Source organism: Emys orbicularis, chromosome 1, assembly GCF_028017835.1.
Source record: "Emys orbicularis isolate rEmyOrb1 chromosome 1, rEmyOrb1.hap1, whole genome shotgun sequence".
NCBI lineage: Eukaryota > Metazoa > Chordata > Testudines > Emydidae > Emys > Emys orbicularis.
The window spans coordinates 97756850-97783026 of record NC_088683.1 but is presented as its reverse complement, the minus strand read 5'-3'; the positions used below and the strand labels follow the sequence as shown (position 1 = coordinate 97783026).

Below are 26177 nucleotides of genomic sequence, written 5' to 3'. Positions count from 1 at the left end.
GCTACGCTGGTGTCCCTTCCCGTGCCCCTCCCCTTCGCCCCCTTCCCTCTGCCGGCGGGAGGCCGCGGCACAAAACAGACAGGTGTGTCCCAGCGCAACAGGTGGCCCTTGGCCATGCTCCAGCCTTCTGGGCCATTTGTTTTTATTTATTGGTGGGTTTTTTTAAGAAAAAAAAATCCCTAACTGCTCCTCCCTCCTTCTGAATTGTCCACCAGACACAAACTGTGTATTCCCAAGTCTGTCCCTGTCTCGGCAAAAGCTCCCCTGGCAACCTGGGAGTGAGCAGCAGCTTTGGGCAAGAATCCAGCTCAGTCTTTTGGTGGGCAGGGGAGGGTGACAAGGACACCAGCGCAGGAAGCAAAGGCCTAAGAGGTGGAGATAACAGGGGGACCGCTCAAGCGGCTCTGGCGGGCGGGGAGAAAAGGTGGCACCTACAGTGTTGGAGCGGATGCGTGTGTGTCTGTGTGTATGGAAGGGAGAGTTGGAGATGGGGGAGGAGTGTGTGAGGGAGGGAGAGGTCAGAGCAAGCATGCAGGCGTGCAAGGGTGGGGGGTGGGTGGATGTGCAAGCAACGGGGCAGATCACAACCCTTTTGTCCCATGGGGTATTGCCCCCTCAGCAGTACAAGACTGTATGGGAAGTTGGTGGTGGTTTATCTTCAGGGATGTAGGGAGGAGTGGTATTGAGGGTGGGGGGTTGAAAGAGAAAATGGGGTGGGGGTGGAGTTTTGCAGGCACCTTCGAAAACTACAAAGACATTGGTAGATTTTAAACCAAGAGAATAATCAGGACTGGACTGGATGGGCTATGCGATGAGAATCCCTCTTTCCCCAGGCGATTGGATTGGAGGTGTTTCCCCATCCCCATGTAAGCACCCTTCTGAGGTTAACACTGCGTTCCTCTAGGGAGAACCAGAACCAAGCTGCACCCTCAGGGTGGGGAAGATGTCTTGAGAGAAACTCCTGAGAACTCCCTTCGGTCCCCTGCTCCTTCCGCTTAGGGATCACAACTGGCTTAGCACAGGATGAGGAGGAAGACACTGGGCTGATTTGGGGAAAAGCCAGCTTCACACCAGCTGAAGGGGGACTTTGCCAGCCAGCTCTGGGAGCGCTGTGGCCTTTGCCCAGAATAAAGGTGCAGGACGAAAGGGACAAACGGGTGAATTTCATTTCTATAGTCCTGTTGAATCCACATTCCTGGTGGAGTTAGAGAGATTCCACCCTCTCTGTGCTCCTAGACTGATCATCCTGGGCATCTGTGCTACGCTTTCTGGAGCCCAGAGAAACAGGGCAGGACTCCCAATGGAGCTTCTCGCCCTGCTGGAAAGAAATACTGCTGCTTTTCTGCCAGCTGGTGTCTAGACATTCTTAGAGTGGGTGTAACCAATGAGAAGGGCCCCAGCAGCTGGGCTCTTGTGTTTGCCCCAAAGTTATCCTGACTGAGACTGGATCAGGGAACCTAAGAGGGATCTTTAAACAGCAGCTCTGCTAAGTGAGCTGAATGGGGAGCATCTCCCCCTGCCCTTGCAAAATCTGGAGGGGCCGTGCTGCACTCTCTTCCCACTGAAATATGGTCTTTGTTTATCTTACAACTCTTCAGAGATGTCAGTGCTCCATCCTCAGCCCCTAGCTCCTGGCAGCCTAAGAGCTTGTCTACACCAGGACATCGACTAGAACAGTTATTCCAGGATAGCTCCCTGTGTGGACACTCTGTTCTGGAATAAAATATGTTTTTTTTTTATCCCAGAATCCTTACTCGGCTTTGGAAGTACACTAATTATTCCGGACTACAAGTGACTTTTATTCCAGAATAGAGTGTCCACAGGGGGAGCTATTCCACAATAACTATTTTGGGCAATTTCCCCATGTAGACAAGCCCTAAGAAAATGAGGCCAGGAACCAAAGCTTAGGTATCTCATATGGGTGTGCAGAATATTAACTCTTAGGCTACCACGCTTGAGCTGGGCAGAGCTCACAGCCTCTAGGATGGAGGGACCAGGAGCAGAACCAGGGCAGTATGATAGTACAGAACAATAACCATGGGGCCACTCTCCAGAGCACCTTGAGGAATTGAGAGCTCAAGGATGGAACACAGGTGTGCTAGGTGGCAGTGCAGCAGGGCCGCCCGGGGAGGGCAAGTGGGGCAATTTGCCCCTGGCCCCGGAGGGGCCCCCATGAGAATATAGTATTCTATAATATTGCAACTTTTTTTTATGGAAGGGGCCCCTGAAATTGCTTTGTCTTCAGGCCCCCTGAATCCTCTGGGCGGCCCTGCAGTGCAGAGCACTTACTGTTAGGACTCCTAGTTCCTGCCAGGCTTGGGAATTGAACTTGGGTTGCCAGGAGAGCAGGGCAAAACATCTAGGTCAGTGGTTTTCAACCTGTTGTCCGCAGACCCCTGGGGGTCCACAGACTATGTCTAAGATTTCCAAAGAAGTCTGCACCTCCATTCAAAATTTTTTTAGGGGGTCTGCAAATGAAAAAAGGTTGAAAACCACTGATCTAGGTTACTAGCTTCCTCCCCTGCCACACACCCCTCCCCAAATGCGGGGGAAGGAGAAATAGGGAGACGCAGCCCCAAAATGGGGGGAGGAACTGTCTAGTGAGGAATCCCCTCCTTTGTACACAATTATACACATGTTTTTATCTGCAGTGTCTATCTTTAAAGGGCTGGTTCTCAGAGCTGCCACCTTCGGGCACTGAAAAGAGGAGGAGCTGTTATGGGAGGGAGCTGAGACTCCAGCTGTTGCGTGATCTATGTGCCTGTGTGTGTGTATATTGTCTACAGGCCTCCTCATTGGCGCCTCTCCCAGTGATTCGCTGTACGTGGCACATGGCTAGCAGCTAGTGGAGGTGAGGGGAAGGAAATGATAGGCCCTGTCACAGTTGAAGCACAAAGAGGAGCTGGGCAAGTCTCTCACTCCATGGTCCCGAGCAAAAGCAATACTGTAAATAGGAAGTTTGGTGGGGAAGGGTTCCCATCTCCCAAGCTTCTCTTCTGTTGGGGTAGCCTAATATTTAGGTTTGGGGAGAGGGGGGACTTTATCAAGAGGGGTTCTTTGTAATCCGTGTCAGAGAAAGCTTTCTCCAAGTTGTCTCTCCCCCCCAGAGTGAGAGAGAGAATGACGGGGTGGATGAGGGTTGTGTGGGGAGGTAGAGGAGTTATAAGCAACTGGTGTCTCAGGGTAAAACTCCAACATGTCTTTTGGAATGAATCTCTGAGACCCAGCAGCCATCCCCCACTTCACCAGAGAGTGTTCGGCCCGTGGGGAGGGGATGTTTTTATTTTGGTTTGTACCATGGGACTATTTTAATGTCCCCTCTCCCATCATAGCCGGGAGGGTCCCTAAAGTCATCTAGAGCTGGTCAGTAAAGAGACCTTTCCCCCTTACACCCTGCTACCCTCAAAACACCGAGGGACCCCCTAGCTGCTCTGAGGTGGAACTCGGCCAGGCTCATTACCTCCCCTGTCAGGGCAGGCACCTCCCAGGCAGCTGAAGAACCAGTCTGCTCCTGTCTCAGGTTATTCCCCACCTCTCTGTCCCTCTGCTCCTGTTCTCTGTCCCTCGGCAGATGTCCGCATGGCAAGCAGGAGCTTGCAGTGGTTCCTAGAGGGTTCGCCCACTCTGGTGGCTCAGTTCCTGGCTTTGCTTTTGCCTGGTGGGAGCAGTGAACTCTTTTTCAATGTAACATCTTCAGCCCTGATGAACGAGGGACTGGGGGAGACCGAGAGAAGAGGACAAGGGTCTCTGAGTAGTAGAACAATTAGGGGGCATTTCCCTCTGTGGTGGTGGTGGCTTTTTAACAGGGTTGCAGGCTCTCTACTGGAAGTGAGGGAACGATTCTGGCCCCCCACCCACGTGCACACAGAGCATGTGGGGACCCTGAGTTAGAGGCCGTTTCACAACAGGAGGTGTCAGAGGGGGTTATTGCTCCAGTGTCCTGACAAGTCCCAGGCACAAGGTTTCTCCCTCCCATGCACACATGCTATTCACCAACTAATTTCACTCCCCCCTCCGCCCCCCCGCATTTGTTCCTGATGGCTCCCTAGGAATAAGTCTCTGCACCTGACACTGCCAGCACCCTGTACCCTTATAAGCATGTGCGAGACCCTGAGAATGCAGGACAGATGGGTGGGTCCTTTTAGGAATCTTAACTCCAGCCTCGGGAGAGACTAGGAGACGATGAGGCCCAGAGGTTAGCTCAGTCATCCCATGCAGCACATACGAACCATTTCTCTAGACGATCTCACTGCCTCTGTGGAATTGATAGCTCCAGTTGGGTTTCCCTGCCCCCCCCCTGCAGCGTTACTGCCTGTGTATAGTATATATATATTATATATAAATAAAAAGATGTATAATATAAAGCAATACATATATATGATGACTAAAGAATGGCCTGCTGCACACAGGTTCCTCGGGTGTCTGTCCAATGCTGAGTGTCCCCCCCACTCCCTCCCCCACCTAGTATGTTTTTCCAAAACCAACTCCAATAAACCCTGCCATCTTGGCACCTATGTTTACTACGTCCTGTATATTTGTGGTTAACAAAGTGAAGGTGGTAACTACTGGTGTCTCTTATCAATAAAGTTATGTTCAAAATAACAAACCATAATGAAGGTGTCTTGGGTTTTCTTCCCTTTCATATCCTGGGGATTTGGGGGTTATTTTACCCTACAGTTTATTGCTGTGATGTATTTCTAGATTATTTATCCATTGCTCTAGCTTCTAGCAGGGGACACATTTTAAAAATCTCATTAAATATTTAAAAAATCACCAGGCACGGCTACAGTCGACTTCAGCAATAGATACCCTCCCACAAACACCTATCTCATTTCCAATAGCCACAATGTGATCAGCATGATACTCAAATTACCATCCCCTGCCTAGCCTTAGATGACACTTTCCTCACATCTGTCTATCTTGCACTAATGAGCCCATCCTCATGGTATCTGAGTCCTATGGATCCTACCCATCCCCCTCTCCAACTTGCGGTCAATCAACACAGGGGTCCTGGTGGTGAAAGACTCCATTTCCCAATCCCCTGAGACATCCTTCCCCCTGCAACACCCTCCTTCTAGTTAGGGCAATATCGAGTAACCAGGAAACGCAGAGCCATCTTCTGATCCATTTTTGTTTGGGGCTTTAGCCTGGGTTCAATTGCACCCGCAGAACTTCTGAAACCAAGGGTGCCAAACCGGAGTGGCGCTGTGACCCGCGAGCCAGGTTGCAATGCCACTCATTCAAATTTGACCCAGACGCCCCTTTGTCATGACAGAGGGGTGACTGGGCCAAACCTGAATGGTGCTGTGACCCCCGTGCACCAGATGGCAACAACCAGACTGGGGAGTTGGGCCTAGCCCCAGGGACAGGAGCCATCACTGTGGAGTGAGTGTGGGGTGGGCTTGCTCTCCAGTCCCCCTCTACACCAGGCCAGGATTAGGGTGCTGCTGTGGGTCAAATGTGCCCCCCTTGATTACAACTCAAAATCATGTCCAAAAAGAGTTTAGTACAGTGCACCCAGTGAAGTGGGAGGCTACATTTGGGGCAAGGCTTCTTTCTACTCTCCTAGCTTTTGAGATGTTAGTAGGTTGCAAAAATGTCCTTTGGAGCCCATTAAAAACTCATTGTCAACCAATAACCCGTGAGCCACTGCAGCATTGCTGACCAAGCAATCAAAAATAATTAGCTCCCGACCCCCCTCCAACCCATGAGCTTGTCTTAAAAATCATGAGATTTCAGATAATTAGACATTTTGGCATCTTTTCATTTCCTTCTGTTTTTTGAACCTTTAGGGGCCATGTTTTTAAGCTTTGCTCTGCGGCCATGAAGGCTAGAAACTGCCTTGTATTTTAAAATGAAAGCTGAAATTTTCATGAGATCACAAGGACTCCAGGAGCTGGGGCTTTAGGCTATTGTGAGACTGTGAAATAAATATAAATAAATATCATGAGCCTCTCAATAAAATCACAGTCGCTGGCAACACCGAAACCTACCCACTCAAAAAATCCAGATTGGTTGAACATTCGTGGGATCATCACCTTTGTTGTTTGGTCTCTTGGGCACACACAGACATGGAGTGGAGGCAGGTCTGTCTCCCCACTCCCCCCCCCACCACCACCTTTCTCCTGGGCGAAGCTATTCCATTTTGCCTTTTCAAACCCCTGGGGTGTGTTTGGGAAAGGGAGCTGTCATCTTTTCTCTCTCCAGTTCTTTCTCACACTTCGGTCTCTTCCCTCTTCTTCTCCCTTTCTCTCCTTTTCCAGCCTGCATGGAAAGGGGGATGCCTGTAGGCCCAGCTGCTGCCTGCAGACTCCTGTATAGTGCCAGTGCACCACACAGCAGCATCTTCATTACTCACTTCATAGACCTGACACGTGGTGCTGCAGCCACTATTACAGTAGCTGGTCAGTGCCAGGAGGGGGCAGCAAAGGTGTGGCAGCTGGGCCTGCAGGAAGAAGGCTGAAGATGTGGGGAAAGGGAGAGGCAAGGGGAGAGTCTCCATTATACCTTTTGGTCCTGCCCCTTCAATGGGCAGGTTCTGAATGGCTCTGCAGCATTAAGACCAGGAGTAGCATGACATGAGTGCAGCAGGCCCAGCTATGCTGGACCAGCATTTCTCTTCCACCACCCAACCTGCAGCCTTCCCAGAAAACTGTAGCTTTCTCCTCCAACCTCAGCCTCCATGATCTGCAAGCAAAGAAGAACCCCCCCACACACACACACATACAAAAAGATGTTGCTTGTGACTACAGATTGGCAAGGCTGGAACTATTAGATGATTGTTTGCAGTGTTGCTCTAGCCGTGTCGGTCCCAGGATATTACAGTAGGGTTACCATATTTCCACAAGCAAAAAAGAGGACACGGGGGGAGGAGCCCCGCTCTAGCCCTGCCCCTGCCCCGCCCCCATCCACTCCCTCCCACTTCCCACCCCCTGATTGCCCCCCCCAGAACCCCCAACCCCCCCCCCCGCTCCTTGTCCCCTGACTGCCCCCTCCTGGGACCCCTGCCACTAACTGCCCCCTAGGACCTCACCCCCATCTAAGCCACCCTGCTTCTTGTCCCCTGACTGCCCCCTCCTGAGAACCCCCTACGACCCTATCTGTCCCCTGACTGCCCCGACCCTTATCCACACCCCCGCCCCCAGACAGACCCCCGGGGACTCCCATGCCCTATCCAACTGCTCCCCGCCCCCTGACAGGACCCCCAGAACTCCTGACCCATCCAACCCCCTCTGCTACCTGCCTGCCTCGACCCCTCTCCACGCCCCTGCCCCCCTGACAGCCCCCCCAGAACCCCAGACCCAGCTAACCCCCCCTGCTCCCTGTCCCTGACTGTCCCAACCCCTCTCCACACCCCTGCCCCCCTGACAGCCCCCCCAGAACCCCAGACCCAGCTAACCCCCCCTGCTCCCTGTCCCTGACTGTCCCAACCCCTCTCCACACCCCTGCCCCCCTGACAGCCCCCCAGAACCCCAGACCCATCTAACCCCCCCTGCTCCCTGTCCCTGACTGTCCCAACCCCTCTCCACACCCCTGCCTCCCTGACAGCCGCCCCCCCAAACTCCCGACCCATCCAACCCCCCCTCCCTGTCCCGGGCCGGCTTTAAAGAGCCCAGGAATCGGGCTGCACTCCGGCCCGGCGTTGCTGGGGCCCGGGCCCGGGACGGCGCTGGGCCAGCACCAGGGCTGGCGCTGCTGGGGCCCGAGCCGGGGTCGCCGCCCTGGGGTCGGAACCGGGGCCAGAGCCGCTGGGGCCCGAGCTGGGCCGGAGCCGCCGGGCGCCACTCGGCCCGGGCCGCGCCTCCCCGGAGCTCTCCTCCTCACGCCCCCCCCCCCCCGGCCCCAGCTTACTTGCTGCTGCCTCCCGCTTGCCCCTGCTTCTTTTCAGACTTCCCGCGAAGATCTGATTCGCGGGAAGCAGGGGAGGGGGAGGAGCAGGTGGGCGGAGCGTTCAGGGGAGTGGAGGAGGGGGAAGACAGCTGCAGGGCCGGACAGCGTGGTAAGGCTGCAGGGGATGGAGGGAGCCGGGAAGGGGCTTTGGGTGCCCAGCGGCACTTGGCCGCCGCTTTTCTGTCTATAAATAGCCGACCGGGTTACAGAGCCAAGGTGGGTGAAGTAATATTTTGTATTGGTCCAACTTCTGTGGGTGACAGAGACAAGCTTTCGAGTTAACACAGGACCTGAAGAAGAGCTCTGTGTAAGATCACAAGCGTGTCTCTTTCACGAACAGAAGCTGGTCCAATAATAGATATTACCTCGCCCACCTTTCCTCTCTATTATATATTTGAATCCAGCCTCATGACTCATCACACACACAACATAAGTGTTGTAAATGTTTATCTCGCCATCACTGCACTCCTCAGGACTGTGTCTATCTGTAGAAACCATCTCCAGCCCATTGGCCCAATAGAGTCACTGCACTTCCCTTATTATGGAGAAAACACCTGTAGAACTAGGGAGGCAATAATGCCAGTCTTCACCTGAAACAACTGCATGTAGATCTGGTTCCTACCAGGGATAGCAAAACAATGGAGAAAATACAAATAAGAGCGCCATAACTGATACAAGGACTGCAGTATGACACATGGGGAGAGAGGGATTGTTTTAATGCCACTATTAGCTTGACTCACTGGATCATTTTATTTATTGATTGGGGCTCAGAGGGGCTTAAATGACCAACATCCTGTTTCCTCAGGTAGGTTCTGGCTATGACATTCAGCACAGTGATTTCTGCTGAAATTTGTTAAGAAGAGAGAATAAGGGGAAATATAGGAAAGGGGAAATAGGGTTAATCACAAACAGCAAAAGCTGTGTGGCGCAGCATTCCACTCTGTAAAGTGCTGTGTAAAGCTGTCAGTCTAGCTAAATAATTAGTCATGATGCACTACTTTGTACATCTGTAGCACTCTCCAGCTGAGGTGCTCTAAGTGTTATGCAAACACCCCGGTGGGGTAATTCTTATTAGTCACAATTTGCAGATGGGAAAAATGATGTACACAGCTGTGAAGTGACTTGCTCAAGGTCACACAGTGTGACTGTGGCAGAGCCAAGAATAGACTCCGCTGTATAAGTATCTTCACAGCGACTAAGGACTCTTTAATCTAGCAGATAATGGTATAACAAGAACTGATGGCTGAAAGCTGAAGCCAGACAAATTCAAATTAGAAATAAGGCAAACATTTTTAACAGTGAGGGTGATTAACAAACTCCCAAGGGCAGAGGTGGAATCTCCATCCTTTGATGTCTTCAAAGCAAGACTGAATGCCTCTCTGAAAGATGTGTTTTAGTAAAACATAGCAGCACCACAGTTGGGCTCAATCCTGGGTGTAAAGGGGTGGAATGTAATGGCCTGTGATATACAGGTGGTCATGCTTGTTCATCTAATGGTCCCTTCTGGCCATAAACTCTGTGAGTCTAGGACTAAAGCAGGTCTGCTTTAACCTCTAGAGAGTGCTCTCTCTCGCTCTCTCTCAGGATTAAAAGCTGCTGTAACATATACACACAATTTCTATTAACCTGAGTGGGAGCTGCATGTACATGTTATAAGACAGAATGCAATCCTAATTCCTGAATCCTGCAATGTGATGCATATGGACAGATCCCTGTGCCCATACACAGCCTCAATGATTTCAGTGGAGCTCTCTGCAGGCACAGGAAGCTACCCATGCTCATCATGTTATAGGACTATGACCCTAGGCATCATCAAATCAGCATCTGCTGCTGCTGCAATCCAGAAAAGGTGATAACTGCAATGCAGTTGTGTTTTAAAATAGAGATCTCCCATCATCTTTTTAATATATAAACCCAATACAAACATTCTGCTCTACATGGGTTTTTGAAGTTCCAGAGAAATGTTATTTTAAAATAATTTTCCCCATTTGATTTGTGTGCACATGCAAGCCCCGATCCTGAAAATGCTTACACATGTGCTTATCTTTACACATGGGCTTACCAACATCAATGGGACTAAACTTGTGCATAAAGCTAAGCCTCTGTGTACCTGTTTGCAGGACTGGGACCTTCAGTTTAGCATATTCTCTTACCTGGCCAATATTAACCTTTTTTCTAAGAAATCATTCTAACACGGTATCTATTTCCATTTGGATTATTGAACTTCTTGTGTCCTTCATAGATTATAAAGCTAGAAGGGACCACTGTGACCTTGCAGTCTGACCTCCCATATAACATAGCTGATAGCCCTTCCTTTAATTAACTCCTGTTTGAATGGGAGCTGATCTTTTAGAAAAGCATCCAATCTTAATTTTAAAATTGCCTGTGATGGAGACTCCACCATAGCCCTGGGTAAATTGTTCCAATGGCTAATTATCCTCTCTGTTAAAAATTTACACCTTATTTTCAGTCTGAATTTGTCTAGCTTCAACTTCCAGCCAATGGATCGTGTACTGTGTCTGAAGGAAAAGGATCCGAACGCTCCACATATTTGAAAGAAACAGATGTGATCAGGCACTAGACAAGAGTGGACAAAGAGGGGTTGGACTCTGCTGGCCAGGCCCCCAACATTTCATAGACATAGTTAAAAATCATTGAGTTAATTCATTGGTGTTTTTTCTGAAAGTAGAATTTTGTGTGTCTGAACCTCATATATTTTCTACAAAACAATAGAATACTATGGGACTACTGGAGTGTCCAACCTTGATAACTCCCACCCTGGCCAGCATGACATTGCCACACAAGAGCAGAATTTCACATCTGATCACTTTTACGCCCCTTGGGTACTGATTCACACAGAGAAATGTGCTGTTCCCAGAAACCTTCAGTGCTATGGCATCCATTCTGCTATCCATCATTCACATCAAAAATGTGTCAGTCACACAAGTGGAGGTCTCTTCATCTGACTCCTCATTAAATGATGGGATTATTCTTACATCTCCCCTCCTGTTCCCGTAAAGATGTTATACAAAACCCATCATTCCTGAAATAGGCTACCCTCACCTAGAAAGGTGCAGGCACATTCTTGAGAAAGACCAAAACCAATTATCTGTACATGTGCATGTATATAATGATATAATTTTTAAAAACTATGCTGTCTTTCTCTAAATTCATTCACTGGGTTCCTTTGATAGGATTAGCCCTGATCAAGGGCCAGATTAAGATCTCAGTTATAAGAGACTCCTGAGTAACTCCACTGACTTCGGCAACTATGGCCCAAATTCTGAGTTGTGCCTCTCAGGAAGCACAGGCCAGTAGTAGGGGAAGAGGTTGTACAAAGGTAGTTTTGTGGTGACTGAATTCTGAACTGGTCCAGGAGCTAGCTGAGCTTCTGGTGTAAATTAGAACCACCTCAGGGGCTGCTCTAATTTATGGTGGATACTCACAGCCACCTATGCATTCAAACATTCCACACACCCTTTCTGCTGCTGACATGCCCTCTACTGTCCCAGGGCTCAGCCCCAACATGTCCCTATGCTGGGCACTGCAAAGGAGGACAGCAGAGGGCTTTATGCTGCCTCTACACCAGGGGCATTCTAAATGGAGGAGATCTAGCTACTCCAGTGGCATAAAGGGGCTAAGAACACAGCTGAGACATGAGACCTAAGGTTTTGAACTTAATCAGAACTGACCCTCTTTAAAGACCTGTTAGATGCACCAGCTGTGATCTGGAGCTGAGGAGAAGAGCTTTTGAGTGCAGGGTCAGATTAAGGCAATTTCAGGCACCCTAGGCACACCATGACATGGGCCCACCGTGGTTCTTCCCCCGATACTTCCCCCCACTTAGAATGATGGTAGCAGAGGGACACCCTCCCCTCTCCTCAAGGTCCCCTTCTTCCTCCTGAAGAGTAAAAGCAAAGGACCCTCTTTCCCCTGGAGAAGAGGCAGAATAGCAGTGAGGCCCTTCAGTACTTCCCCACAGGACAGGAGTATCTGCTATACTCTTTTCCTGGCTGGCACACACAGACCTCTGTTGGGTGGTGTTTGTGGGGGCCCCCAGAGCAGTGGGGCTTGTCCATTGAGATGCCTGGGGCAGATCACACCTCTCCAATCTATTGTTTCAGGCTCAGGCAGATTTTCAGGTCACATTTTCAAACTTTTCTTCTGAACCATGAGGGCTAAGTGAAAATGAAAGCTGAGGTTCTGTTGTAATCACATGACTCCAGGAGCTAGAGGCCTGTGCCTTATCCAGCCCTGTGTGATTGAAGCATGAAGAGGGAAGTATGAGCAATCACGCTGTAGGTATGGGTGGGAGGGTGCTTCTAGCGTGGATAGATGGGCACATACTAACTCAGCTCGAGCTAGCGCCAAAACCAGTGTTTCCGCCTCGGCACAGGCGGTGGCTCAGGTTAGACCTCACAGTACGTGCCCAGGTAGGGTGACCAGACAGCAAATGTGAAAAATCGGGAGACGGGGTAGAGGGTAATAGGAGCCTATATAAGAAAAAGACCCAAAAATCAGGACTGTCCCTATAAAATCGGGACATCTGGTCACCCTATGCCCAGGGAATCAAGCAAGATTGTAGTAAGGCCCTAACCGCTGCCACCACCTGTGCCAGCACAGCCACACCGCTGTTTTAGCTCTCGAGGAGAGCTAGCATGTGTGCATCTGCTCAGGCTGGGAATTGCCCACCTGGCTGCAGTGCAGACATAGCCATGTCTGGCTCCAGTGAGGGGAACGTTCAGGGTGCAAGGAAGGAGAGGAGTGGGCAGTGGGGTGAGAGGAGGAGGGAGAGGGCAAGGAGGTGGTGTGTGGCAGAGGGGGAGAATCCAGGCCCACTGGAGAAAGGCAGGGGCTGGGTCAGGGGCTGAGGCCCTGCTAAGAACCCAGCAGGCAGGGAGCTGATCCCCACGGCAGCCGGGCAGAGTCCACGACACAGGGCCCGAGCCAGGTGCCACATAGGGTTGCCAAGTGTCCGGTTTTTGACCGGAATGCCTGGTCGAAAAGGGACCCTGGCGGCTCTGGTCAGCACCACCGACCGAGCCGTTAAAAGTCCAGTCTGGTGCTGCAGAGCTAAGGCAGACTAGTTCCTACCTGTCCTGGCTCTGCGCTGTGCCCTGGAAGCAGCCAGCAGGTCTGTCTCCTAGGTGTGTGTGTGGTGAAGGCACAGAGCTCCGCACGCTGCCCCCGCCCTGAGCACCGGCTCCGCACTCCAATTGTCCGGAAACGGGGAACCACGGCCAATGGGAGCTGCGGGGGTGGTGCCTGCGGGCGAGAGCAGCGCGCAGAGCCGCCTGGCCCCCCCTGCCTAGGAGACAGACCTGCTGGCCGCTTCTGGGGTGCAGCGCGGAGCCAGGACAGGTAGGAAGCCTGTCTTAGCCCCCCTGCTGCGCCGCTGATTGGGAGCTGCCAGACATAAGCCTGTGCCCGAACCCCCAACCCCCCAGCACAGCCCTGAGACCCCCAAACCCAGAACCCCCTCCTGCACCCTAAACCCCTCAGCCCCAGCCCATAACCCCTCCTGTACCCCACTCCCCTGCCTCAACATACAGCCCCCTCCCCCAGCGAGGGAGGGGGAAGTAGTGAGTAGGGGGCGGGGCCTCGTGGAAGGGGCGGGGCTAGGGTGTTCCATTTTGTGAGATTAGAAAATTGGGGACCCTAATCCCCATCCTGACCCTCCCCGCCACGTGGTCTGGGGGTCCCCTCCGCGCACGGCGGGACAGCCCAGGCGGGTGGGTGCCCCGGGGCCGCAGGGGTAGGGAATAACCCCCCGCTGCGGGCGGGCCACCAGCAGCCGGCAGCCGCCCCCACCCCAGCGCGGCCGCTGCGGCGCTCCCGCTGCCCGCCAGGCGGCGCTGCGCGCTCCCCAAACCCGCCGGCCCCGCCCGGGCGCCGCTCTCGGCGCCTCCGCGCTCGGCGGGGCTGGGACCGGCGTGTCGCTGCTGCTGCTGCAGCAAGATGGCGGCGCAAAGGAGGAGCCTGCTGCAGAGTGTGAGTGAGAGCCCCCCCCCCCCCCCGCGGCGCTGTGTGGGGAGGAGGTGACTCCTCTGCTGAGGGGGTGTCTAAGGGGGCCACAGGCAGGGGCTGGGGGATTATGGGGGGGCACAGGCAGGGGGTGAGAGATTATGGGAGGCACACGCAGGGCTGGGAGGTAGGAGTGTCTATGGGGGGTACAGGCTGGGGTTGGGGGGTTATGGGGGACACAGGCAGGGGGTAGGAGTGTCTATGGGGCACAGGCAGGGGCTGGGGGGTTATGGGAGGTACAGGCAGGGCTGTGGGGTAGGAGTGTTTATGGGGGGCACAGGCAGGGGTGGGGGGTTATGGGGGGCACAGACTGGGGTTGGGGGTTATGGGGGACACAGGCAGGGGGTAGGAGTGTCTATGGGGCACAGGCAGGGGCTGGGGGTTATGGGGGGCACAGGCAGGGGTGGGGGGTTATGGGGGGCACAGACTGGGGTTGGGGGTTATGGGGGACACAGGCAGGGGGTAGGAGTGTCTATGGGGCACAGGCAGGGGCTGGGGGTTATGGGGGGCACAGGCAGGGCTGGGTGGTAGGAGTGTCTATGGGGGGTACAGGCTGGGGTTGGGGGGTTATGGGGGACACAGGCAGGGGCTAGGAGTGTCTATGGGGCACAGGCAGGGGCTGGGAGGTTATGGGGGGCACAGGCAGGGCTGGGGGGTAGGAGTGTCTATGGGGGGCACAGGCAGGGGGTGAGGGGTTATGGGGGGCACAGGCAGGGGGTAGGAGTGTCTATGGGGGGCACAGGCAGCGGGTGAGGGGTTATGGGGGGCACAGGCAGGGCTGGGAGGTAGTAGTGTCTATGGGGGTACAGGCTGGGGTTGGGGGGTTATGGGGGGCACAGGCTGGGGTTGGGGGTTATGGGGGACACAGGCAGGGGGTAGGAGTGTCTATGGGGCACAGGCAGGGCTGGGGGGTAGGAGTGTCTATGGGGGGTACAGGCTGGGGTTGGGGGATTATGGGGGGCACAGGCAGGGGGTAGGAGTGTCTATGGGGCACAGGCAGGGGCTGGGAGGTTATGGGGGGCACAGGCAGGGCTGGGGGGTAGGAGTGTCTATGGGGGGGCACAAGTAGGGGGGTGGGGGCTACCCCCTCTCCCCGCTGGGGGTGTGTGTGGAGAGAGCACAGGGAAGGAGTGGAGGAGGGGGGTGGCTGTTGGGTGTCTGAGGGGCACAGGGAGGGGGTGGGTGAAGGGGGTTATACTCCCCGCTGGAAGACTGTGTGAGGGTCATAGGGAGGGGTGTGAGACCCCTCCCAGCATATGAGTGGAGCGAGTGGGGGGGGGGTGCCTGCATGCTCAGAGATGTGTGGTGTGCGCACCTAGACGCAGTGTCTTTCTCTTCAGGGAAGCAGATGTCCATAGGAGGCAGGTATGTGGGAAAGCTGATTTGGGAGGGGGCAGGTGTGCGCTGTGTTTTGAAGGGATGATTTTGAGAAGTGACTGTGGAGCTTTCTGGAGGAAATGTTTTCTGGGGGAAAAGTTGGCTGTGGGCAGAGTGGAGTGATTATGCCCCCAAGAATTCCTCACTATTTACCTTCACAACAGTAGATTGTTTCATGTTCCTTTGCTGGCTGCAGTTGGATGTGTGCACCGCAAAACCTGAAGAACCTCAGTCTGTTCCCCAAATTCACCTGTACTCCTTCCCTAAGAAGCATGAAAGATTACACCAGGGTTCATCCGAGGCAGTTAATGCTCTGCTATATTGAGTGTGCATTCCAGTCCTTTTCCTTGTTAGCAAGGGCTGGAGGTGCAGCTAGTGCTGCAGGCTGCTCACCTTCAGAGGGGGAGAGTGGTGGTAAGTGATTTCACTGGGGCAGCAAGGAATAAGAGGTCACTGGGTGGGTTGCTGCATTCAGGACTGTGATGAAGTAGTGGATGGTGCTCCATCCTGTGCAGAACCCAGTGTCCCTAGTTCTGAACCAGTTGGGATTCTACATGGGCTCTTTCCTGTTTTTATTCCCCAGGAGCAGCAGCCAAGCTGGACAGATGACTTGCCCCTCTGCCAGCTGTCTGGGGTGGGCTCAGCTCCAAACCGTTCCTACAGTGCGGATGGTAAGGGGACAGAAAGCCACCCATGGGAGGATAACTGGCTGAAATTCAGGTAAGTGGGCTGCAGGTGGAGATAGAAGCTCACAGATGGAGAGGCAGGACAGAAGTGGTGTGTGGCTTTTTACAGTAGAGGTCAGAAATGGGGCAGAATTAGAGTGTACAAGACTTGTTAGGAGAGGCTCACAGTGGTGCTATCCGTCCCTGTCGTTGTGCCTCACACCCGCCCTTAACCCCTCCACCCTGACCCTCTCTGGCAGGAGTGAGAACAACTACTACCTCTATGGGGTCTTCAATGGCTACGATGGCAACCGGGTCACCAACTTCGTGGGCCAGAGGCTCTCCGCGGAGCTGTTGCTGGGCCAGCTAAGTGCAGATCACAGTGATGCTGATGTGCGCCGGGTCCTGCTGCAGGTAATGGAATTCTGGCTGTGGAGACCCCATGTCTCCCCCTGCAACAACATCCCACTCCCCTTTTTGCCTCTGGGTAAACAATATCCTGGCTCTTAAGGGGCGGGGAGAAGATTGTGGACATCTGGCAGGAGCTGGGAGCGCACTTGGCTTGAGAATGTGGAACAGCAGTATTCATTTCACTTTTGCCTAGCCTTCCTCTGTCACTCTACTTCCCTTAGTGCAGTGTTAACAACTCTGCAGGAAGCTGCATTCAGTCTTTCTTGGACATAGGAACAGGTCAGCTTGAGAAGGGGATTATAAGGAGAAAGAGGTGACTGTAGAGATGGAAGGAACCTCAAACGATCATCAAATCCAGCCCCTTGCTCTGAGAGAGGACCAAATAAACCTAGACCACCCCTGACAGTTGTTTGTCTGTCCTGTTTCTTAAAACCTCCAACAGTGGAAATTCCACAACTTCTCTTGGAAGTCGATTCCAGAATTTAACTACCCTTTTAGTTAGAAAGTTTTTCCTAATATCTAATCTAAATCTCCATTGATGCTGATTAAGCCCCATTACTTTTTGTCCTACCTTCTGCTGACATGGAGATCAATTGATCACCATCCTTTTTGTAACAGCCCTTATTATATTTGAAGACTGTCATCAGGTCCCTGCCTCAGTCTTCTTTTCTCAAGACTAAATGGGCCCAGTTTTTTTAATCGTTCCTCATAGGTCAAGTTTTCTAAACCTTTTATCACTTTTGTTGCTCTCTGGACTCTCTCCAATTCATCCTCATCTTTCTTAAAATGTGGTGCCCAGAATTGGACCCAGTACTCCAGCTGAGGCCTCAAGAATGTCGAGTAGAGCAGGACAGCTACCTCTCATGTCTTACATACAACACTCCTGTTAATACACCTCAGAATGATATTAGCTTTTTTTGCAACTGCATCACATTGTTGGCTCATATTCAGTTTGTGATCCACTATAGCACAGGCCCTTTTCAGCTGTGTTACCCCCTAGCCAGTTAGTCCCCATTTTGTGGTTGTGCATTTGATTTTTCCTTCCTAAAGTGAAGTACTTTGCACTTGTCTTTATTTAATTTCATCTTGTTGATTTCAGACCAGTTCTCTAATTTGTCAAGGTCTTTTTGAATTCTAATCTTGTCCTCCAGTGTGCTTTCAATCCCTCCCAGCCCGGTGTCATCCACACATTTTACAAGCATACTCTCCACTCCATTATCCAAATCATTAATGAATATATTGACTAGTACCAGACCCAGGACTGACCCCTGTGGGACCCTGCTAGATACATTATCCCAGTTTGATAGCAAACAATTGATAACTACTCTTTTGAGTACAGTTTTTCAACCAGTTGGGCACCCACCTTATAGTGTTTTCATCTAGACTGCATTTTTCTTAGTTTTCTTATGAGAATGTCATGTGGGGCTGTGTCAAAAGCCTTACTAAAATCAAGATATATCACTCACGTCTACTGCTTCCACTATGCCAGTAATTCTGTCAAAGAAGGAAATTAGGTTGAACTGGGATGATTTGTTCTTGACAAATCCATGCTGGCTATTCTTTATAGCCCTTTTATCCTCTAGGTGCTTACAAATTGATTATTTAATCATTTGTTCCAGTATCTCTCCAGGTATTGAAATTAGGATGCCTGGTCTATAATTCCCTGGGTCCTCTTCATTCCCCTTTTTAAAGATACGTACTATGTTTGCTGTTCTCCAGTACTCTGGGACTTCATCCCTCCTCTGGGAGTTCTTGAAAATAATTGCTAATGCTTCTGAGATTGCGTAGCTAGTTCCTTAAGTACCCTAGGATGAATGTAATCAGGCCCTGCCAACTTGAATACATTTAATTTATCTAAATATTCTTTAACCTTTTCTTTCCATATTTTGGCTTGTGTTCCTTCCCTCTGCTTGTTAATATTAATTGTGTTGAGTAACGGGTCACCATTGACCTTTTTTGTTTATGATAGTGAGTGAAGTGAAAACATTTAGGATGTGGGGAGATGGGATTGTGAAACCATTTCCTAAAGCAGCAGTAGATTTCTCTGGTCTCCTTGTGAGTTTAATTTTTCATTTCCTGCCCTTAACTGTTGCATAATATTCCTACGTGCTGTTACCCAGTTTCACCATTCCACTTCAAAGTGGTTGCACTTCACTGGTGGGTGTAGTGATCCCTGTGTATATACAAGTCTATACATCAGTTTGTAAAGTTGTTGACTAGTTTAAGTTTTTGTTAGGATGGAAGGTAAGCAGACATCAGATTGCTGTGTTTGCAAAACAGCTGCTGTTAACTTGTCTCCTATTAATATTTCCTGTCCCCTCGCAGGCTTTTGACGTGGCAGAAAGAAGTTTTCTGGAGTCCATTGATGATGCTTTGGCAGAGAAGGCCAGCCTTCACTCCCAGCTGCCAGAGGTAATCTGACTTTAGTGAAGCGATGCATCCCTGCCCCCTCCAAATTGCTGGATGGGATTTGAAGCCTCTTGCCTCTAGGTCACTGGCCTCAGTCTGGCCCATGGGAGGCTGTAACTCAGGGGTTCTCAAACTAGGGGTCGGGACCCCTTAGGGGGTTGTGAGGGTATTATATGGGGGGTCACGAGCTGTCAGCCTCCACCCCAAACCCCACTTTGCCTCCAGCATTTATAATGGTGTTAAATATATAAAAAAGTGTTTTTAATGTCTAAGGGGGGGTCGCACTCAGAGGCTTGCTGTGTGAAAGGGGTCACCAGTACAAAAGTCTGAGAACCCCTGCTGTAACTGAAAATAGTTACCCTCTGGTGATCATTTGTTGGCTTGTGTGAAATGATTTAGGGATCTCAATCCAATTCCCAGCATTCCCACATCACATTAACCCACCATCACCATTGGCACTACTTGGACCTCTTACTGTTAGTCTCAGCAGAGAGGCCAAGAACTGAATGGGTCATGGAGACTAAACTCCGCAATCACCATTATAGATGTGTTCCTTCTAAGACAAGGCTGAGGCATACAGGCAGGGAAGTGGGCATGGCCTCTGTGCCTATGAAGTGTCTGTTCTGCCAATAAACAGGACTTCTGTCTCCAAGGTATGTCAGATCTGGCACTGTTATTTTTCAGTGCTAAACAATGTGCTCGGTTCTGCACAAGACACAAGATTAAAGATGGTCCCTGCCCTGAAGAGCTTACAGTGTCCGGTTGTGATTTCGATGCCATGGGTTGTGTAAGTTTAAGCTCCCCCCTTATCCTGTGTTCTAGGGAGTACCCCACCACCAGCTGCCTTCTCAGTACCAGAAGATCCTGGAGAGACTGAAGGCCTTAGAGCGGGAGATCTCTGGAGGAGCTATGGCTGTTGTGGCTGTCATACTCAACAACAAGCTCTACATCGCCAATGTAGGTGTGTTCCTCTTCTGCACCTGCTCGATCTTGATATTTCTGAGGGTGGCTGCAGCTCTGGCAGAGTGAGGAGAACCTGAGCTTGGGGAACAATTGGATTGCTTCTTACATTGTGAGAAATGCACTCGAGTTAATTGGGGATGGCAGTGAAATCAAAATGGTCCAGAAGCTGGTTGCTGGGTCTGCGCCTCTCCAAAGGTTGGCTGATCTAATGTTTGTGACCAGAGACACATGGGAAAGCGGCTTCTGTACAGTAGTGCAGTTCCCTAGGGAAGAAAGGAACTGTCTATGTTTGCAGGCACTGGATTAGGGGTTGGTCCAGATTGTTTTGTATGCTATTGAGGAGCTATTTGTAGGCGATTGCTGTGAAGGTTTGTGTGTTCTTCATTCCCTTCCCTCTTTTCCTCCCTTGTTCCCCTTTCCTCCTATCATCCCTTCGGATTTTCTCCCTCTCTTCCACCTCTCCACCCTCTCTTTATAGTCACCAGGTCCTCACATGCTGCTCCCACCACAGGTACAAACCGCGCACTGCTGTGCAAGTCTACGGTGGACGGGTTGCAGGTGACACAGCTGAACGTGGACCACACCACAGAGAATGAGGATGAGCTCTTCCGCTTCTCCCAGCTGGGTAAGTGATGAGTCCCAGAAAGAGGGGAGCTGTGCTCAGTGGATCCAGAGATAGGCAGCCCTCCGGGATGATGAAAGAGCGGTCAGAGCTCGGTCCAGTTCCAATCCGTACTGGTGTCTGCCTCACAAAACCCCCTTCTCATTTGGCACTATTTTGGCCTTTTGCTGGCAGTCAAGCAGAGAAGCCAAGGAATGAATGAGCCATGGTGACTGAACTCCCTTCTCACCCCAGAGTAGGTCCCTCCAGGGCTAGGTTACATACATTAATGAGGAATAATATGGAATTGGAGCTTGCACTGCTGCTGCCGCCTGTGCTGTACCTGTTGTGGGGATAGAGAGGATTTTGTCTCAGGGCTGTCAGTCCAGCACCTTACATCTTGTTCTCCAGAAGCACCTGGGAAGTAGCTATGAGCTGGAGGGGCATTCTGGGTGGTGATATATGCAGCCAAACACCCCCAAAAACCAGTGGTAGCCTCAGGCTTATGGACTACACAGTCACATAAGGCTCCTTTTCCCCAGGGCCCCATGCTATGCACTCTGCTGCCTGCACACCCAATCCCCTAGCCAGCCAGTGTATCCTACTTGATTCTGTCTGCAGTTACAGCCCACTGACACTAGAGGTGGATGTATCAGAAGTTTAACATTGTTCCTGATGCTCTCCCTTACTTGGTTAAGCTGCATTTTGCTTGTGCCTTCTGGTTTTACTGGCAATCGATATCTAACTCCTAGCAGCCTTTATGCAACACTTGAGACTGACAGGCATATGTAAAGGCTGGAGCATACACACTGACTGGTTGGCAGACCAGGAGCCTCTTTGTACTGGTCTGTCAATCGCAAGAATCATCCATGCCAGGAGTCAGCAAGTCAGCCACACTAAATGACTGAGTCAGTCTCAGCCTGCAGCAGATTTCAGGGCTGTGCCTTGCTATTGGGAGTAGATGTTGGACCGTCCACGTAGTGAATGTGATTGGAATCAGATGGGAGTCTGACCTGGACTCCTGTGTTCACCTTGGGGTGGTGATAGTCACCCTCTAGAACTAATTTTTTCCAAAATTCTTTTGTGCCTGTTGTCCGGTCATAATTAGGAACGTGGGAATTGCCAGTGCAGATCAGACTCTCGAGGCCTGCCTAGTCCAGAATTCTGTCTCTAATAGTAGTCACGACCCGATGATTCAATGGAAGATGCTAGAACCCCTAGAATGGACAACTAACCTGCCCAGATGTGAAGTTCCTTCCTAACCGCTGCTAGTTAGTGATTGGTTTATGACCTGAAGCATAAGGGTTTATATTCCTATTCCTTCTAACTTTTTTTCCATATAACTAACTGCCTGCTTGCTGCTCTGATCAATGGGTTTTTTACCCTTTTCTCGGGAGCAGCTGATGCTAATGTAGGCACCTAATCTGTAAGAGGCATTGAATTTGCTCGTTCTCCTCACTCACTCAACTCCTGGATTACAAAGATGGTGCAGTGGGGCTGAAGCCGTCATACAGAGGTTGGGGGCTGGGGTGGCAGTCGCACATGGAGAGGCAGCTGGACAGAGACCCTTGCATCTTATTTCACATAAGACACCCTTCTCTCCCCTTTTGCAGGGTCTACAGGCAACCTTGTCATAAAGTTCCACTGTGTTTCTGGAAATCCTGTACACCCAGCACTGCAGCTAGTAGTGGCTTTGGAACGGGATGTGGGCTTTTTGTCCCAGGGCCAACTGTCCAATTCACTGTATGTGTGTGTGTACATGTACGTGTGCTCTCTTGTTCTTCTCTCAAGTTCCTGGAGCAACTGATGGGGGAAAGCTGTCTCCTGCAAAAACTGGGACAGGATGAGCTACTCTTCCTCCCTTCCCTGTTGAGTTCCTGGAGGTTTCCTGATGTCTCTTCATGTCCCTTAGTTTACCCTTTGTGGTATCTTTAACTATGGGTGTTTCCTTTCTCCTTCCTCAGGATACAAGTGCAGGAACTTCAGCAAGTATATCAAAGAATCAATTAACTTTTTTTCTTTATCTGTCAGGTTTGGATGCAGGGAAAATAAAGCAAGTTGGAACTATCTGTGGGCAAGAGAGCACCCGGCGCATTGGGGATTACAAGGTCAAATATGGCTACACTGATATTGAACTGCTTAGGTTAGAAAAAGTTCAACTTTGTGGTCTTGCTCTCTCCCCAGCCCTGCTTCCTTCTGAAGGCAGGTTCCCCCTTCCACCTGCCCGCATCACTCTATTAAATACTAAATCAGCTTTCTCCATTCAGTGCTGCTAAATCTAAGCCCATCATATCAGAGCCTGAAATCCATGGAGGGCAGCCATTGGATGGGGTGACTGGCTTCCTGGTACTCATGTCAGAAGGGCTCTACAAAGCTCTGGAGGCAGCTCATGGGCCCGGGCAGGCCAATCAGGTGAGATCTTCCTGGCTGGAGGCATTCCCAAAGGTGTTAAATCATCCCATCGGTACCAGCTCCACTCACGCAAGCTGCCTTGCACTGATGTCCTGTTAGCGCCAGCATGGTTGGGTGCATCATCCCAGTCTGCAGTGGGGTGAGTGAGCTGTTCTAGCAGAGTGGTTTTTCCCGGCTGCTTTCCCTCTCTTGAAATGGAGCAGTTCATTGGGGCAGTGGGATGGTTCCAGACCACAAAGGTCAATTCAAGGTGGGACATTCAGGCCTCTCCAACTATTTGACTGGGCAGTTACCATAAGAACCTTTTATGCTGGATGGCTGGGTCAGAGTTCCCCCAGAATCCTCTCCTAAAGTCCTTTTCTCTCTCCACGGTCAGGAGATCGCAGCCATGATTGCCACAGAGTTTGCTAAGCAAACATCGCTGGATGCAGTGGCGCAGGCTGTGGTGGACCGGGTTAAGCGGATCCACTGTGACACTTTTGCCAGTGGTGGGGAACGATCCAAGTTCTGCCCCTGGCATGAAGACATGACGCTGCTGGTGAGGAACTTTGGGTACCCGCTGGGCGAGATGAGCCAGCCCATGCTGACCCCGACACAAGGTATGGGAGGGGGAGAACTGGAAAAAGAGGGTGGGTGGAGTGGAGATTAGTACCCCTCTGTCCTGCCAACACTGACCTGATGCCAGGGGAAGAAGCCTTCAGTGGAGATTTTGTTCCCCTCTACCTTAAGGGAATTGTCACTTCAGTACCAGGTGTCCAAGGTGTCCTTGCACAGTGTGATTCAGAGACTGGAGGGCACTGGAGAGAGCAACTGGGGACATATGGGATCTCAGTAGGCCAGGACACCCCTCTGGCAGTTGTGGGGAACTACAGACACTGGGGTTTCCATGCACTCTCCCACGTCTCATGACAGCTGTTATGTTCCTTTTTCTCCCCTTCTCAGGAGGCCGTATCTATCCTGTCTCTGTGCCATACTCCAGTGCCCAGAGCACAAGCAAGACCAGCGTAACGCTGTCCCTTGTCATGCCTTCCCAAGGCCAGATGGTCAACGGTGCCCACAGCAGCTCCACCCTGGATGAAGCCACACCCACGCTCACTAAGTAAATGCTGTGTGCTGTTTCAGTACCAATTGTCCCCCCCTGCTTCTCACTCGGTGCGATTTGGGTGGTGGAATAAATAGGATCCTTGGTGGACTGGTTGGTCTAGTAGTCAGCACCTGGGCAGTGGTAGGGGAGCTTGGGCTTGCCCACTCCATCAGGGGCCTCAGGTCAGCCGGCTGGCCCATGGAGAGGCTGTGGCTGTGTGGGTCACCTGTCTGGCTGGTGGATTGCACGCAGGAGAAAAGAAAAGAAGGGTTGAATTTACATCATATTTTTGGAAGGGGCATTTCTCCACCATGCAAGATCATGGTTGGCTTTGATTTCAGCACCACCTTTGCCATAGAGGGGGGCGTACACCTCCTGCTGTGCCAGTAACTTTTTGGTTCCCACCTTCTAGTTGTTCCAGGAAGAGTGGAGCTGCCACATCCACGTTGCAGTTCACACAGTGAAAAGCGCTTCTTGTTGCCAGACTCTGCTGTAGGGGCAAGGAAGGAAGTCTGATTTTCCCCCTCAGTTTTCTCTTACTCTGTCCTCCACCCCTCAGATGTTCCATGCGTCAGGCCTGTCATGATGAGGCAGCTCTCTTATCACCTGTCAATATCAGAGTGGATCTGAACATGTCTCTATAATGTTCCTGGAGGAGTGAGGGACCGCAGCTACGTGTGTCTGTTAGCCGCGGGGAGGGTAATTTGATACGGTTAAGAGGCATTGGCATTTGATATGCACTAGGCATGGACAGATTAAAATGAACATGTCTGTGTTCTCTCCCTGCCCTTTTCTGCAGTCAGAGCCCAACAGTGACTCTCCAGTCCACAAACACCCATACCCAGAGCAGCAGCTCGAGCTCAGATGGGGGCCTCTTCCGCTCCCGCCCCTCCCACTCACTCCAGCCAGATGAGGATGGACGTGTTGAGCCCTACGTGGACTTTGCAGAGTTCTACCGGCTTTGGAACATGGACCATGGTGAACAGGGAATATTGACAGTGTCCTGATGTAGGGAGAAGAGGGGTGCCTTGCAACCACCAGGAGCTCGCCCAGAGGAGCAAATGAAGACTGAGGTGAGAATGAAATAACTCCAGGTGGTGGCCAGGTTCTGTCATGAGTTGTAACCTGGATCCAGGCTGTGATGAACCCTGGGCTTGGGTGCTGGTGCAACTGTCTCATCAACATGTGTGTGGCCTTTGCATTTCACCACCTTCTCTGGGAAACCCCATAAATATGGGAAGGGGTCGCAAACTTATCCCTCACCATCAGTATTATGGACAAAGTCAGCAGGGAGGGCTCTGTTATGGCGAGGGCAAGAGCAGATGTCTGTACAGTGGCTGTACATTGTATGTATATATACGCAGTCATTGTACATTGAAGTGCAGAAACCCTACGCTGTGATACCAGTCTTTAACTCCATAAAAGATACCTCTGTTTTGCAGAATAAATAACTTCTAGCTACTGTCACCTGCGTGGCTTGCTGTGTTTTCTTTAGAGTGAATTTTAGTGCTGGTGAAAGGAAGGTGTTGGGATGACAGCCCTAGAGACTGAAACCTTCAGAACAGGTGAGACAGTCAGTAGCATGCCAGCTTCTCCCTGCATGTGTGTCTTGGACCTTTTTGGGAAGGGCCCTTCTTAAGCAAGAGCGCAGGGATTTTAGTCTCCTTGGCTCCCGCAGTTATTGGACTTTCTGCTGTGACTGAGGTCAGGGCTTGAATAGTTTTAGCTGTAATGCAGAGACTTGCCCAATAGGAAATAAGACCTCTAGTTCACTTCCAGTGGACCGCTGACCAGCTGTTGGAGGTAATTACTGGCCTGAGCTTGTCAGGAACTGGTAACCTGAAAGGGAAAGGCTCTTTATCCCACTCGTAATTCCCTTCCCCATCCAGTCATACAGCTTGGGACTTCAAGTTAAAATGTAACTTCAGATCCTCAGAGAGGAGGTCTGGTCCACAGAGTGCTCTCGTAAAGCTCCCTTATTTCCCCACACGTGCTTCTGTCTGCCTCCGGCAGACTCCAGGAATCAAAGAACCGTAGTTACAGAGGGCAGATTGTAGCACAATAAATTAGAAAATGAAATCTTGATGCTGGTCTCTTAGTAAAGGGACATATGAGCCTGTCAGCTTCCTAGGAGACTTCTTATCATCAATATGAGAGACACTGTGGCCTAGTGGATAGAGCAATGGACTAGCCCTCAGGAGACCTGAGTTCTGTTCCCAGTGTGGCCATGTCACTTCACCTCTCTTTTCCTCCATTTCCCCATCTGTAAAACAGGGATGTGATACCTACCTGCTTTGTAAAGTGCTGATGCAAAATGCTACATAAGAGGTAGCCTAAACGT

At 51.2% G+C, this 26177-nt stretch overlaps 1 protein-coding gene across 1 annotated transcript; it reads left to right on the top strand.

The window, feature by feature from the left end:
- The first annotated feature begins 13799 nt into the window (after positions 1-13799).
- Positions 13800-25303, top strand: TAB1 (TGF-beta activated kinase 1 (MAP3K7) binding protein 1). The gene is made up of 11 exons (XM_065402752.1): positions 13800-13881; positions 15875-16011; positions 16217-16370; positions 18693-18779; positions 19599-19737; positions 20251-20364; positions 22372-22483; positions 22608-22752; positions 23129-23351; positions 23695-23851; positions 24636-25303. Exons 1-11 carry the CDS (start codon positions 13849-13851, stop codon positions 24841-24843), a joined length of 1509 nt encoding a protein of 502 aa, XP_065258824.1. The 5' UTR covers positions 13800-13848; the 3' UTR covers positions 24844-25303.
- The last annotated feature ends 874 nt before the right edge of the window (positions 25304-26177 follow it).

Coding starts and splice junctions, on each gene's coding strand:
- TAB1 (XM_065402752.1), top strand. CDS start 13,849: ATGGCGGCGCAAAGGAGGAGCCTGCTGCAGAGT. Junction 22,753..23,128: donor GGCCCGGGCAGGCCAATCAG/GTGAGATCTTCC, acceptor CTCCACGGTCAG/GAGATCGCAGCCATGATTGC. Junction 23,852..24,635: donor GCCACACCCACGCTCACTAA/GTAAATGCTGTG, acceptor CCTTTTCTGCAG/TCAGAGCCCAACAGTGACTC.